This window comes from Gobio gobio (genome assembly GCF_949357685.1).
Source record: "Gobio gobio genome assembly, chromosome: 11".
Taxonomy (NCBI): Eukaryota; Metazoa; Chordata; class Actinopteri; order Cypriniformes; family Gobionidae; genus Gobio; species Gobio gobio.
In genome coordinates this window covers 41,894,417-41,910,378 of record NC_137104.1, presented here as the reverse complement: position 1 = coordinate 41,910,378, position 15,962 = coordinate 41,894,417, and the positions used below count along the sequence as shown (strand labels likewise).

Sequence of the window (15,962 nt, the reverse complement as noted above, 5' to 3'; positions counted from 1 at the left end):
TTGAGTGCAGCGGCTTCTTGCTTTTTGTAGCGAGTCGTCGAGTGTGTGAGTATGCTGTGCTTTTTAAACAGGGTTTGGGGATCTGAATTTTTATCTTTTCATAACTCAGAGAAGAATCTGCTTAAACTGGGGTATTATTGTCTCGATTTACTGTACATTTAGAAATGTGGAATTTGTGATAAATAAATTTGTGTGGAAATGGGAGGCTGATATGTAAACCAATAATGATCAAAACAGTTTTCTATGTAAATGTTGATAATTTATATTTCATTGACCAACCGATAGCAAATACTGTATGCATACTGTATGTTTACTCAACTCATCGCTTCCTTTTCTCTTTCTTTGATAGTGTTTTACAGTTTTACATTGCAAAGTATTGTTCACGTCTAGTTCTTTCACCATCTTTCACCAAAACATGTCAGCTATGCCCACCATTTTTAAGAATGCAGAGCAGTCATCTGAGTACTCAGAAGAGCTGATGACGGCCCTTGCTGCGGGGCGGTGGTGGGCTATCATGGAGGTTGCAGATCCCATCTCTGATGAGCCTGAGGATTTAGACGACCTCATCTCAGGCTTGTGTTTGGGAACAGAGGAGGCAGGAAGAACTTCATGCCCTACATCCCTGGTCTCAGATTCAACACTGAAGACCACAAAGCATTGGAGGCAGAGGACAATGCAGGGAGCACCCTTTTCCTCCAGGTCCACACAGGGAGCATATGTGCCCGCCAGGTTCACAAAGGGAGCACCTGTGCCAGCCAGACCCACACAGCGAGCACCTGTGCCAGCCAGACCCACAAAGGAAGCACCTGTGCCAGCCAGACCCACACAGGGAGCACCTGTGCCCGCCACACCCACAAAGGAAGCACCTGTGCCAGCCAGACCCACAAAGGAAGCACCTGTGCCAGCCAGACCCACAAAGGAAGCACCTGTGCCCGCCAGACCCACACAGGGAGCATCTGTGCCCGCCACACCCACAAAGGAAGCACCTGTGCCAGCCAGACCCACAAAGGAAGCACCTGTGCCAGCCAGACCCACACAGGGAGCACCTGTGCCAGCCAGACCCACAAAGGAAGCACCTGTGCCCGCCAGACCCACACAGGGAGCATCTGTGCCCGCCACACCCACAAAGGAAGCACCTGTGCCAGCCAGACCCACAAAGGAAGCACCTGTGCCAGCCAGACCCACACAGGGAGCACCTGTGCCAGCCAGACCCACAAAGGAAGCACCTGTGCCAGCCAGACCCACACAGGGAGCATCTGTGCTCGCCAGACCCACAAAGGAAGCACCTGTGCCAGCCAGACCCACAAAGGAAGCACCTGTGCCAGCCAGACCCACAAAGGAAGCACCTGTGCCAGCCAGACCCACACAGTTAGCACCTGTGCCAGCCAGACCCACAAAGGAAGCACCTGTGCCAGCCAGACCCACACAGGGAGCACCTGTGCCCGCCAGACCCACAAAGGAAGCACCTGTGCCAGCCAGACCCACACAGGAAGCACCTGTGCCAGCCAGACCCACAAAGGAAGCACCTGTGCCAGCCAGACCCACACAGGGAGCACCTGTGCCCGCCAGACCCACACAGGGAGCACCTGTGCCCGCCAGACCCACAAAGGAAGCACCTGTGCCAGCCAGACCCACACAGTTAGCACCTGTGCCAGCCAGACCCACAAAGGAAGCACCTGTGCCAGCCAGACCCACACAGGGAGCATCTGTGCCGGCATGTTCTGAGAAAGGGGGCCTCACCTCATCCCTGGCCTTCAGTAATTCATTTGAGAAAGCCCAGGGAGTACCTGTGCCTGCTGAGTCATGCCAGGAGCTACATATGCCCATCAGATCCCAAAAAAGAGGAAAACTCAGGATCCCTGATTTTCTGACTAAACATCTTCAAGAGGCCTCTTTAGAATTTGCCATGTCTGCCAAGTCTCTAAAGAGGGCACCTGTGGCTGCCAGATCGACACATGGAGCACTTGTGCCCGCCAGCTCCAAACCGGGAACATCTGTGCCTGCCAGACCCACACAGGGAGAACCTGTGCCAGCCAGACCCACACAGGAACCACCTGTGCCAGCCAGATCCACACATGGAGCACCTGTGCCAGCCAGACCCACACAGGAAGCACCTGTGCCAGCCAGACCCACACAGGGAGAACCTGTGCCAGCCAGACCCACAAAGGAAGCACCTGTGCCAGCCAGACCCACACAGGAAGCACCTGTGCCAGCCAGACCCACACAGGGAGCACCTGTGCCAGCCAGACCCACAAAGGAAGCACCTGTGCCAGCCAGACCCACAAAGGAAGCACATGTGCCAGCCAGACCCACACAGGGAGCACCTGTGCCAGCCAGACCCACACAGGAAGCACCTGTGCCAGCCAGACCCACACAGGGAGCATCTGTGCCAGCCAGACCCACACAGGAAGCACCTGTGCCAGCCAGACCCACAAAGAAAGCACCTGTGCCAGCCAGACCCACACAGGAAGCACCTGTGCCAGCCAGACCCACACAGGAAGAACCTGTGCCAGCCAGACCCACACAGGAAGCACCTGTGCCAGCCAGACCCACACAGGAAGAACCTGTGCCAGCCAGACCCACACAGGAAGCACCTGTGCCAGCCAGACCCACACAGGGAGCATCTGTGCCAGCCAGACCCACACAGGAAGCACCTGTGCCAGCCAGATCCACACAGGAAGCACCTGTGCCAGCCAGAAAAAAAAAAGTAAGCACAGTCTTCAACTATGCTACTATGTTTTCTAGGTTTTCTATTTAAAATCCTTCTATATTTCAAAAAAAATAAAAAGATACAGCTTTAGATTCCGCCTAAGAAGCACAAACCTGTCCAATATTGCATGATTATACATGCATCTGTTCCCTCAACAGGCACCTTAACAAAAATATGTGTGAAAATTGACCACTATCATGCTCCACAGATAAGCACATCAAAACTGAACCAGAAGACTCTGAGCAGCCTTCAGCCCAGGACCCAGCTGACCCGGAAAAGAGCATTGGTTAGTCTCACCTATCTCTCAGTTTTAGGTTTAGAAACACTTTAATATCCTTTTTTTTAAAAAGACCCCTCATATTGAAATGGTAGAAGCAAGTGGTCTTTAGATTAAGAACCACTCATTAAATCTGGATTATGTCTGTTCCTTCAACAGGACAATGCAGGTGGGGACCAGTCACCCCCACAAAAGCAGCAGTGTATGGCAGTCAAAGTCACTGACCAGCAGTCGGAGCCAGTCAGCATACACCAAATCGATTATTTATGTGACATATTCTCAAAATGTTGTGTCATTTCAAACCTTTAAAATGTTGTTTTTATACATGCCTTATATGCATGTATAATAATAATTAAAAAAGAAATATAAACTGTGTATGTATTTATTTGTCAATGACAACATTAATTAGCACTGGTGTTATATAAACAGATCATCTTCATCTGCTGTCACTGCACTGATTAAATCCACCCACTAAGCCAATAGCATTGTAACAACATACTTTATTACAATATTATTATAGTTTTTATTACTTAATAATTTTAATGCAACGGATTTCCTCACAATTTAAGTCAACTGGTCACTCTTTACAGTGTGGAGGGCCCTTTAGAGATTAGAGTTGTAGAGTTTAGCTCCAACCTTTATTACAGTTTTTCTCATTTGCTAAGGCACACTAAATGAAACTAGGATCCACTTGATCTTCATCATCACATTCTTAGAACAGCAGAAGTCTTCTCTTGCAAATGCCTGAACACTTTTTCATTTGTTTCACACGTTTTCACACCCTTTGTCAAAACAGTTACCACAGATCTCATTGAAAGACCCCAAACTCTGTGTGATTCACTGTGTTGAACAAATGGAAAACATCTATTCACAGCTGATAGAAAGTAGTTGCATAATTATGAATATCAATTGCACCTGTATGAAACTCGTTTGCACAACTCTTCAATCAGCAATCAGTCCTCATCCATCCATAAAGATTGCAAGCATGGATCAAAGAGGCCAAAGGCATGGCAGAGGGTCCGAGGAAGAGGAGTTTGCATGCATGGTGGAGAAGCTGCAGCAAGAGGTCATAATCGAGCTCAAGTTTCAAATGAAACTCAAGCAACAATTATGGCTCGTCCTTTAGAGAGGCTGGAGAAAGGGTAATGCAGATGTGTCATCAATCCCATTTATGTGACTGTCATAATGTCAATTGACATGCTTTTTGCTTTTACTTTACAGAATTCACACACTACCGCACACTGGTGGTATAAAGATCTTTAGTGTTGAACAGGAGTCTGCCATTGTAGATATGGTTGTGGCAAACAATGCAATCAGACTGCGTGAAATCCAGGCCGCAGTGATTGCAGATCATGGAGCATTTAGAAATATTTTATTTCAATAAACTAGTTTTTTTTCCAATTGCTTTCACACTAAAATTAAAACTTTCCCACAATTAGCAAAACCATTCACTGAAGGAGCAAAACACGACCTAGATTTGCACAACTGTAAGCACATTGTCAGCTTCACACTTTTCGCAAAACATTACACACAGTGATTTGCAAAACACTAAACACACTTGCATGCATTTGACACAGAAATGTATCATGATGTCATTTCCTTGCAATTTCAAAGCAAAGGCTTTCAAATGAACACACCCATGAACCAATTGATGAAACACAGCCACCAGGTGTGCACACACACTGGTGCTTAATTGTAGACACACCAATCAGGTTTAAGAACTATAAAAAGGCAACAGGTAAGTTCACAAGTCTTGATGGAAAAGGGGAAGAGAGGGGTAGAGAGGGGAAGAGAGGGGAAGAGAGGGGAAGAGAGGGGTAGAGAGGGGTAGAGAGGGGAAGAGAGGGGTAGAGAGGGGTAGAGACGGGTAGAGAGGGGTAGAGAGGGGAAGAGAGGGGTAGAGAGGGGTAGAGAGGGGAAGAGAGGGGAAGAGAGGGGAAGAGAGGGGTAGAGAGGGGAAGAGAGGGGTAGAGAGGGGTAGAGAGGGGAAGAGAGGGGAAGAGAGGGGTAGAGAGGGGAAGAGAGGGGAAGAGAGGGGAAGAGACGGGTAGAGAGGGGTAGAGAGGGGAAGAGAGGGGAAGAGAGGGGTAGAGAGGGGTAGAGAGGGGAAGAGAGGGGTAGAGAGGGGTAGAGACGGGTAGAGAGGGGTAGAGAGGGGAAGAGAGGGGTAGAGAGGGGTAGAGAGGGGAAGAGAGGGGAAGAGAGGGGAAGAGAGGGGTAGAGAGGGGAAGAGAGGGGTAGAGAGGGGAAGAGAGGGGTAGAGAGGGGAAGAGAGGGGAAGAGAGGGGAAGAGAGGGGTAGAGAGGGGTAGAGAGGGGTAGAGAGGGGAAGAGAGGGGTAGAGAGGGGTAGAGACGGGTAGAGAGGGGTAGAGAGGGGAAGAGAGGGGTAGAGAGGGGAAGAGAGGGGTAGAGAGGGGTAGAGACGGGTAGAGAGGGGTAGAGAGGGGAAGAGAGGGGTAGAGAGGGGTAGAGAGGGGAAGAGAGGGGAAGAGAGGGGAAGAGAGGGGTAGAGAGGGGAAGAGAGGGGTAGAGAGGGGTAGAGAGGGGAAGAGAGGGGAAGAAAGGGGTAGAGAGGGGAAGAGAGGGGAAGAGAGGGGAAGAGACGGGTAGAGAGGGGTAGAGAGGGGAAGAGAGGGGTAGAGAGGGGTAGAGAGGGGAAGAGAGGGGAAGAGAGGGGTAGAGAGGGGTAGAGAGGGGTAGAGAGGGGAAGAGAGGGGAAGAGACGGGTAGAGAGGGGTAGAGAGGGGAAGAGAGGGGTAGAGAGGGGTAGAGAGGGGAAGAGAGGGGAAGAGAGGGGAAGAGAGGGGTAGAGAGGGGAAGAGAGGGGTAGAGAGGGGTAGAGAGGGGAAGAGAGGGGAAGAGAGGGGTAGAGAGGGGAAGAGAGGGGTAGAGAGGGGTAGAGAGGGGAAGAGAGGGGAAGAGAGGGGAAGAGAGGGGAAGAGAGGGTAGAGAGGGGAAGAGAGGGGTAGAGAGGGGAAGAGAGGGGTAGAGAGGGGTAGAGAGGGGAAGAGAGGGAAGAGAGGGGTAGAGAGGGGAAGAGAGGGGTAGAGAGGGAAGAGAGGGGTAGAGAGGGGTAGAGAGGGGTAGAGAGGGGTAGAGAGGGGAAGAGAGGGGTAGAGAGGGGTAGAGAGGGGAAGAGAGGGGAAGAGAGGGGTAGAGAGGGGTAAGAGAGGGGGTAGAGAGGGGTAGAGAGGGGTAGAGAGGGGTAGAGAGGGGTAGAGAGGGGAAGAGAGGGGTAGAGAGGGGTAGAGAGGGTAGAGAGGGGAAGAGAGGGGTAGAGAGGGGTAGAGAGGGGAAGAGAGGGGAAGAGAGGGGAAGAGAGGGGTAGAGAGGGGAAGAGAGGGGTAGAGAGGGGAAGAGAGGGGTAGAGAGGGGTAGAGGGGTAGAGAGGGGAAGAGAGGGGTAGAGAGGGGAAGAGAGGGGAAGAGAGGGGAAGAGAGGGAAGAGAGGGGTAGAGAGGGGTAGAGAGGAGGTAGACCTGAAGTAGGATGTGGAGACAGGGACCTAATTTATCAAATGTGATTCGTGCAACCTTGGTTGACTATGAGTACCCATGGGTTGAAATTGAGAGAGGCTGGACAGAGAGTTCAGCCCAACCTCGGCAGATATATAAAAAAAAACAAATCTTTGAAAATGCATGAATGAATGCTTTTAAAATGTGGAGAGAAATAAATATTTTCATCAATATGCAGTAGGCTACTGGTCTTGAGTGTACTGTTTGGTCATTATATTCATATACTTTACTCTAACATTATCGCTGAAAAAAATCAAACCCAGATTATATCATTAGAAAAGTAGAATTTTTTACAAGTGTTTAAGATTGAGAACAGCAGTGTGTAAATGAATCAAACAGAATCAGATTGTTTGACCCACGTGTGTGCCATACGGTGTTAAAATTAAATGGGTTTTGTTAAATTATTGTAAAATTTTGAAAGAAGCATTTCATTTTGCAAAAGAACTGAGGTGTTCTGCTACTTGTGTGTGTGGATGTGTGAATTGTGTGTAGTGTTTTGACAAAATGAGCCTTGTTTTTCAAATGGTTTTTAAGCAATCGTAAAAAAAAACTGTAAATGAAACCATGTCAGAATGAAGCAGCTGTACAGAGCTCCATTCCAAAGAAACTCTGACATGGTAAAGGAAACTCAAAAGGTAATTAGCTGCATCTGGTGTCTAATGCACTTACCCTAAATATGTCACTTGAGTTTACATTTTTCTTTATTAATTAAATAATTGTTTGTGAATGTTTTATGGAAAATGTAAAAATTGTTTTTCACATGAATATGTGGTATTAGTTTTAAATGCAAATATAGACCTTATTGGTTTATTTGTCCTGCACTGTTCCTGATTAATACACTAGAGACATTGTTAAGTTCTGAGTGGTTTGCTAATTTGAATGTGTTTTAATCAGGGACCCTTTCTTTGATGGGATGATTCATGAAGATGATGATGATGAAGAAGACGATGACCGTGGAGTTCACTACGATGACTTTAATAGGCCACGTCGGGACCCGTTTGATGATGCCTTCAGATTTGGTTTCAACTTCGGGCCCGGCGGGATGCGCTTTGAGGAACCTCAGCTGTTCGGCCAGATCTTCCGGGACATGGAGGAGATCTTTGCTGGTTTAGGTCAATTTGATGAGCACAATGGCTTTGGACATAAAGGTACGTTTGCTCGGTTCCTCATAGGGATGCAACAATACAGTTAGTCCACGCTTCAATACATACCTCGGTTTTTAACCACGGTTTTCGGTTCGGTTCGGTTACTGATGGCTTTTAACATCAGTTTTTTGCTATTCTATTTTTAAGCGACAGGAACAAGAGGTTAAGGAGAAAAAAGACTATTTTTTATTGCAATACTCTTTCTTTATTTTACTTAAAAGAATTGAAAAAAGCTTATTTAAAACTTTACTTAAAAAAAACAACCCTTGTACACATTCCTAGTGTATTGTATAATATAAAATAAATATATATATTTTATAGATTTGATAGATTTACACTGGCAGCTCAGAGCAGTACAGCAGCATTTAAGTATGAAATTGAATGAATAAATGTAAAAATAAAACACTACATAGACTTCACTATAAAATATACATTGATTCTTATTAAAGCTATACTGTATTAGTTTTTCAGTCAAGAGCAGTGAGTGATTTTCTATTTGTCTTTCGTTGTTGTATTAACATTAAAGGGATAGTTCTTTCAAAAATGAAAATTCTGTCATCGAGAAATGAATACAGGTTTGGAACAATATTAGAGTGAGTAAATAATGACATCATTTTAGAGGTGAACTGTCCCTTTAAGGACAGCGTGTTCACAACGTTACCCTTCTTTCCCGCCGTCCTCCCGTATTAGTATTTTCCTGTAAATCTCCCGTATTTTAACCTGCGTTATTAAAAAACAATAATACCGGAGTAAAAAAACAAAAACATTTCCAATCTGAGCTCTGTAACTAGCCTCGCGATAACTGCCATATGCATATGTATAGGTGTCAGTTGTCGCGAGGTTAGTGTGTGACGTCAGATGACGAGTGACAACGCGGGAAAAAAACTAAACAGAGACGGATGAGGGACGTAACGATAGAGACGGATTAAGGCACTCCTGCCAAAAAAAACAACAACAAGGACCCTCGTGTAAATACCGTGATCAATAGGACAGCGAATTTAATTATAAAATGTAAGTGACTTAATGTGAATTAATTGTTTATGGAACTGGCGTATGAAATCAGTGTCATTTCCAGTCGTGATGGTATTCAGGTAAACAACACTCTTGTTAGTGTGATGTTGCTTAACTGTGTCATATGTTATAAATAACTACACCATTTTAACCATGTATGTTAACCGAGTTTCTTTGTATGAGCGGCGCTCATTTTTTTTCGATTTTCTCCTCGAGAGGCTGCGCGAGCCTCAACAGCTCAACCTTGTTAACGTCAGTTCGTTTGATATTATTATCCACTATCGATCTCCGCTTACACTGAATGCAGAATCATTATTGCACTTTAGTTATTTTTTGTTTTGACATTTTACTCAGGATACTTGTCCGTTGGGCAAGTACAATTATTTTTCACTTGCCCCTTCAAAAAATCCACTTGTCCCGGACAAGCGTTCATGTCGAGCCCTGCCCATAGCAAGTTCAGAAAGGGTATTTAGCATGGTACAAAAGATTGTTACAGAGAATAGGAACAACAGAACTGTTTGTGCTCTACTCTCATGTAAAATGAACCACTCTGGCCCAGCCCACAAATACACTCCTTCCAAAACAGTCTTAAAAAATGCAAAGTCTGCAACAAATTTGTACAATACCTCACTAAAAGAGTAAAGAAAAGTTATGTAAAATGAAAAGAAAAACTGTAAAAGAAAAGCAATATGAAATGAAAAGAATGTGTGGAATGAAAATAAAATGTAAAGACAAGCAATGTTAAATGAACAGAAAATATGCAAATAAGCCTTTAAATAAATGCTCATCATATATACCCTTTTGTGTTTTCATTTGGGCTATAACACCTGTCTTAAAATGTAAGGGATACTGGAGCTTGGTTGGGGTGGTGGGACTGCTTGCGGTGGGCGCCGAAAAATTTCCCTTATTTTCAAATCCAAAACTTGACAGGTATGAGCACGTGAATGAAATGTTTAACCGGCAAGACTGTAAAACGCATGCATATAAGGAACTTTCGTGATTGTGAATAACTTTAAGTGGTCCGTGAGTATAACTCTACCACTAACGTGTGATGTGAATGTATGTCGCGTTGTTCAGTAGGCCTATGTTGGAATGGAGGCAGGCAAATGATAGAATTTGTAGAAAAATAATTAATTAAATGCAAAACCGCGATTCACAAGCGCACATTGAACCGTGAATGCCGTACCGAACGGTTCAATATTATATTGAGAATTGTGGCATCCCTAGTTCCTCATGTTTATGTTTATTAGCAGTGATTAAAAAAACAAAAAAAACATTTTAAAGTATTTTTCTAGGCATCTGTACATTGTGTATGATTTCATTGAGATTTTATACACTGATTAGATGCTGGGCAAATACATTTCAAGTAGTCCTCTCAGGGAAGTCAAATGAAAAAGTAAATAGATAAAATATGCATATATATATATATAAAAATCACAAACTTAACAAGCTTTATACAATACACACACATAAAACACAAGATGTCAGGTAAGCATACACAACAACAATGTACTAAAAATGGAAATGTTTTTTCTTTGCGTTTTTTCGCGTACAAACGTTTTCAAAGCAGTGCCAGCGATTGAAACACTGTATTATGCTGACAGGCCAGTAGGTGGTGATGTCACTTTATAAAGAAACACTACATGATTATAGACCGAATATGTAATACATGCGCATGATGTCGCCGTTTTCATACATTCACGTATCCACATTCAGTATCTTTTTCAAAATTTTGCACCAAAATGCATAACAAGTTTTCAGTTTTTAGTTGAAGGGTAGGGATGACACTAAGATTATATTAGTTTCCTTAAACTAAAGTGAGGGCTATTCTAATTAAAGCTGATGTCTGTAACTTTTTTTTTTACAAGATTTACAAAAATGATACAATGAGAATGTAGGAACCGCTGCGGAGGAGCACAGTCCCTGCGTGACTCGCCATAGACATAAACAGAGAGAAGTAGCTCCGGCTGCAATGTTCTTCCGCAAGACGCGCTAGAGCGCAAAAAGTTACGGACTTCAGCTTTAACTAAAACCATAAAACAAACATTTTCGTTTCTTGAAATAAAGATATGACGCAATCGACAGGCGACTCCCTCAAAAGCATAGCTCACACGTCCCGGTTCCTTGGTTAAAATAGCAATTAGTCACGATTTACAAATAGTTGGAAACATTTGGGATAGTCTAAGTACTCAACTGAACAAAATATATAACACTGGCCTAGTGGTTTTTGGATATTTTACTGCAAAAATCCTACATAGTTCACCTTTAACTGAAATAAAATAAAATATATAACATCTTAAACTTGTTTTATTTCAGCTAGTTGCAGAGGGAACATTTTTTATTTTTATTTAGTTTAATTGATAATAATAAAAGTGCAATTACAATTAAAATAAAACCGGGAAATATAAAATGAAAACGAATAAAAAAATTAAATAGTATTTCAATTATACCAAAATAACAATATTTTACTATATTAATATTTTAGAGGAGAGGGAGCACTGTGGAGGAAGGGGGATATTTTATATTAAAATATTCCAGAAAAGGAATATTCCAGAAATTTTAGAGAAGAGCTCAGGCTTCTCTCTCACTGTAATCTTTGCCATTTTAAAAGCTCGTAAAAAACAATAGTGATAGCAATGCATTTTAAATATGTGTTACTAACTCCTGCTGCTCTCGGCTTCCCTTGCCCAACAGGTGTCCCATCAATAGAAGCACCGCCTCCTCAGGAAGGTGTCGAGAAAGGCAGGAGTGGGGCAGGAAGTAGTAACCCATTCAGAGATTTCATGTTGAAGTCACCTGAGAGCTCACCCTACAATCCACCCCTGCCTCCCCCCTCTGTGGCACCAAAGGACGGGGATTCTTCATCTCCACAGGGTCCCAGCAACCCCTTTCCCCAGTGGAAACCCTTCTAAAAGGTGATTGAAAGTGTTCCTGTGTACTTTTAGAGCAGGGGTGTCCAATCCAGCTCTGGGAGGGCCACTGTCCTGCAGAGTTTATCTGCGCCCGAAATCTCATACTCTCTTGAGTAGGTTCTCATTTTGTAGTAATTACTTCACGACCACTAAACAAAGTACATTCTATATAGTAGGACTGAGTGTAGGATGTAATACATTTACATACGTACCACATTTGCTATCTTGTCATCATGTGACCTCGCCAGAAGTAGAAGGTCGTCCTGGTACTTTTTGCCTACTTTTTTTTTTTAAACTTATTTTGTCTCATACTGTATTGCGCCTACTATATAGTAGGGATGTATGCGATTTTGGATGCAGCCAAGGTCTTACTAAGCATTCTAGAAACTTCCAGAACAATGTCCTGAAGGATGGTGACCTCAGGAGCAGGTTTGGTCGTCACTCCTGTTTTAGAGTCTTTCCACGCTGGGTTCTCACTTGATTGTCTTCATTTTATTTTTAGTTTCATGATCTTTGGAAAGATAGTCTATTAAGACCGAAGGAGAACGAGAAAAAAGAGGATGGAGGTAATGTATTTTGCACTATTTTTTATGACTTAAATGCAAGTACAGACCCTAAAAAAATGGCCAAATTTTTGTGATTCACAAAGAAGTGTAGATGACATGCAAACACTTCAAATAAAAGAATGAATATCACTGCAGTTTTAAAATTCAGGCTTAATTTGGAGGTGGAAAAAAAAGAAAATGCAAAGGGGTTTAAAAGACACTTCATATTCAATAATATGTATTGATTTGACTGCACTGATGCTATTGGATGAATTATTATTATTTGGCCATTTCTAAATATTGGAGGAGACTCAATGGTCCCCCTCAATGTCTATGGTGGTTACGGCCCTGACATTGAACTGACTCGAGCTCTGTAGAGCTGCTTATAGCTGAATTTAACTAATTTCATAATTGATGAACTTGACACAGTTATTGAACTGAACTGAATCAACACTGAAGCTGAATTACTGTGAAGTGTTAAATAAAAAGCTGCTTTGACCAAAGAAATATTATTTTCATGTTATCGTTGGTTACTGTGCCGACAATTCAGCCTTTGGATGAATAGGCATTGATTTCCTCATTTATTGCCTTGATGCAACTCTTATAGATTGTCTTTGGTTTACAAAAGCCTTTTGTCTTCTGGTTCCACCTTCAGATCTGGACTCGCAGGTGTCTTCAGGTGGGCTGGATCAGATCTTGACTCCAGCACCTTCACAGCCAAAGATGAGGTCATTTTTTAAGTCTATCAGCGTCTCACCAAGGTGGTCAGACCAGATGGAGTGAGTGATCCCGTTTAATTGTATCGTCTTTATATTTCTGATTTCAAATATCGTAATAATGTACAGCAAGGCTCAAAATATGCCACACATGTCCAGATGGTGTCTAACAAGTTATAATCGAGATTGTGTGAAATTAATGTGGGGGAAAATAAATACTCTGAACCACAAGTGGATTTACACAAACTGAGAAAGTCAAAAAGCGTTAGTTTGTGCCCCGCTCTCCCCTACATCTGTGCTTGAAGATACGTAACGATTTATTCGTTGGCGATATAGAGCAAAATGTCAGAATGTCAAAAAGTAATTTAATATTAACGTCTTTTTTATTTTTATTTTAGCCTATACAAGCAATCCCGATGTTTGGGAAAAGCACGTTCCTCGTCTGATATCTTGCTTATTTTGTTATAGCTAAATAGAAAAAAAAACCTGCAGGAGATTTTTTTTTGTGTGAATTAGATTGTTTCTGAAATGTGCTTTTATATTATAATATCTGTTGACTGAGTTTGGTTGAGTGGTCTGTTATAGGCTACTTAATAATAAACTGTATGCCCGTCTGCAGCTTCACTTGCTCCCGTTTATGCACCAGCTGCAAATGCTAAAAATAATAATAATGAATTTAAAATGCTTAGTAACTCTTTGTATTTGTATTGCATGTTCAGTTTTAATCCAACGAAACAGCCTCACTCACTAACTCCAGTGTTCGATATTTGACGTCACAAATTCTCAGAACGTTCGGTGAGTATAATGTTGAGTGCAGCGGCTTCTTGCTTTTTGTAGCGAGTCGTCGAGTGTGTGAGTATGCTGTGCTTTTTAAACAGGGTTTGGGGATCTGAATTTTTATCTTTTCATAACTCAGAGAAGAATCTGCTTAAACTGGGGTATTATTGTCTCGATTTACTGTACATTTAGATAAATAAATGTGGAATTTGTGATAAATAAATTTGTGTGGAAATGGGAGGCTGATATGTAAACCAATAATGATCAAAACAGTTTTCTATGTAAATGTTGATAATTTATATTTCATTGAGCAACCGATAGCAAATACTGTATGCATACTGTATGTTTACTCAACTCATCGCTTCCTTTTCTCTTTCTTTGATAGTGTTTTACAGTTTTACATTGCAAAGTATTGTTCACGTCTAGTTCTTTCACCATCTTTCACCAAAACATGTCAGCTATGCCCACCATTTTTAAGAATGCAGAGCAGTCATCTGAGTACTCAGAAGAGCTCATGACGGCCCTTGCTGCGGGTCGGTGGTGGGCAATAATGGAGGTTGCAGATCCCATCTCTGATGAGCCTGAGGATTTAGAGGACCTCATCTCAGGCTTGTGTTTGGGAACAGAGGAGGCAGGACGAACTTCATGCCCTACATCCCTGGTCTCAGATACAACACTGAAGACCACAAAGCATTGGAGGCAGAGGACAATGCAGGGAGCACCCTTTTCCTCCAGGTCCACACAGGGAGCATATGTGCCCGCCAGGTTCACAAAGGGAGCATATGTGCCCGCCAGGTTCACAAAGGGAGCATCTGTGCCCGCCAGATCCAAAAAGGAAGCACCTGTGCCAGCCAGGCCGACACAGGAGGGCCACACCTCATCCCTGGTCTTCAGTTTTCAGTCTGAGAAGCCTAAGTTCGGGACCTTCTCAGATGCAACACTGAAGACCACGGAGCAGCAGAGAAAGCGGAGACTGAAAAAGCAGCAGAGAGCACCTGTTCCCACCGAGTCCCAACAAAGTGGACAAGTCGGGATCTCTGTCCATCTGAGTGAGGATCTACAAAAGACCTCTTTTGGAAAACCAATGTCCAACAAGCCTCTAAGGGCACCTTTGGCTCCCATGCCAAAGATATTAGATGGTCCAAAACGTAAGATCCCTGAGCCACCGAGGCAGGAGATGCTGCATCAGAAGCCTCTAACCCCTTCCCTAAAGATTGAGCATGTCTGGTGTGCAGAGGTTAATGACACAATCTCTGAATGGAGACATGCTACGAGCCTTGAGCTGTGGAGCAAAGAGCTGCTGAGGCAGCGTTTACGAAATGCACCAGCACTTGTGCCTGCCTCAAGCCTCAGAATCCCTAGGGCACAGAGGGAGAAGTGGGAGCAGGAGCTGAAGAATAACCCAAAGGCAGTGTCTGTTCCACTTGTTCCACCGTGTTCCCCAAAGCAACCACCCGGGTCTCTCCAGGGAGCACCCGTGCCCAAGTGGAGCACAGAAGCTCCTGTAAGTCCCTTCTATCTCTTGTATTTACTTATTTTAATATTTATATATAAAAAAAAAAGTAAGCACAGTCTTCAACTATGCTACTATGTTTTCTAGGTTTTCTATTTAAAATCCTTCTATATTTAAAAAAAATAAAAAGATACAGCTTTAGATTCCGTCTAAGAAGCACAAACCTGTCCAATATTGCATGATTATACATGCATCTGTTCCCTCAACAGGCACCTTAACAAAAAATATGTGTGAAAATTGACCACTATCATGCTCCACAGATAAGCACATCAAAACTGAACCAGAAAACTCTGAGCAGCCTTCAGCCCAGGACCCAGCTGACCCGGAAAAGAGCATTGGTTAGTCTCACCTATCTCTCAGTTTTAGGTTTAGAAACACTTAAATATCCTTTTTTTTAAAAAGACCCCTCATATTGAAATGGTAGAAGCAAGTGGTCTTTAGATTAAGAACCACTCATTAAATCTGGATTATGTCTGTTCCTTCAACAGGACAATGCAGGTGGGGACCAGTCACCCCCACAAAAGCAGCAGTGTATGGCAGTCAAAGTCACTGACCAGCAGTCGGAGCCAGGCAGCATACACCAAATCGATTATTTATGTGACATATTCTCAAAATTTGGTGTCATTTCAAACCTTTAAAATTTTGTTTTTATACATGCCTTAAATGCATGTATAATAATAATTAAAAAAGAAATATAAACTGTGTATGTATTTATTTGTCAATGACGACATTAATTAGCACTGGTGTTATATAAACAGATCATCTTCATCTGCTGTCACTGCACTGATTAAATCCACCCACTAAGCCAATAGCATTGTAACAACATACTTTATTACAATAT

General features: G+C 43.2%; 1 protein-coding gene across 2 annotated transcripts; it reads left to right on the top strand.

Moving 5' to 3' along the window:
• Positions 1–8,500: 8,500 nt before the first annotated feature.
• LOC307133743 (uncharacterized protein) lies at positions 8,501–15,804 on the top strand. 2 transcript variants are annotated; one of them, XM_079828972.1, is made up of 6 exons: positions 8,501–8,738; positions 11,353–11,573; positions 12,073–12,136; positions 12,771–15,112; positions 15,382–15,459; positions 15,610–15,804. In XM_079828972.1, the coding sequence occupies exons 4-6, from the start codon at positions 14,060–14,062 to the stop codon at positions 15,757–15,759; spliced, it is 1,281 nt and encodes a 426-aa protein (XP_079685098.1). In that variant the 5' UTR covers positions 8,501–8,738; positions 11,353–11,573; positions 12,073–12,136; positions 12,771–14,059; the 3' UTR covers positions 15,760–15,804. The 2 variants fall into 2 exon arrangements, with proteins under 2 accessions (XP_079685098.1, XP_079685099.1); XM_079828973.1 differs by having other exon boundaries at positions 8,539–8,658.
• The last annotated feature ends 158 nt before the right edge of the window (positions 15,805–15,962 follow it).

Bases quoted from the DNA above. Each gene is read 5' to 3' on its own strand.
- LOC307133743 (XM_079828972.1), top strand. From the start codon at position 14,060: ATGTCAGCTATGCCCACCATTTTTAAGAATGCAGAGCAGTCATCTGAG. The intron at 15,113-15,381 runs GTAAGTCCCTTC...CATGCTCCACAG, and splicing joins AGTGGAGCACAGAAGCTCCT to ATAAGCACATCAAAACTGAA. The intron at 15,460-15,609 runs GTTAGTCTCACC...TTCCTTCAACAG, and splicing joins TGACCCGGAAAAGAGCATTG to GACAATGCAGGTGGGGACCA.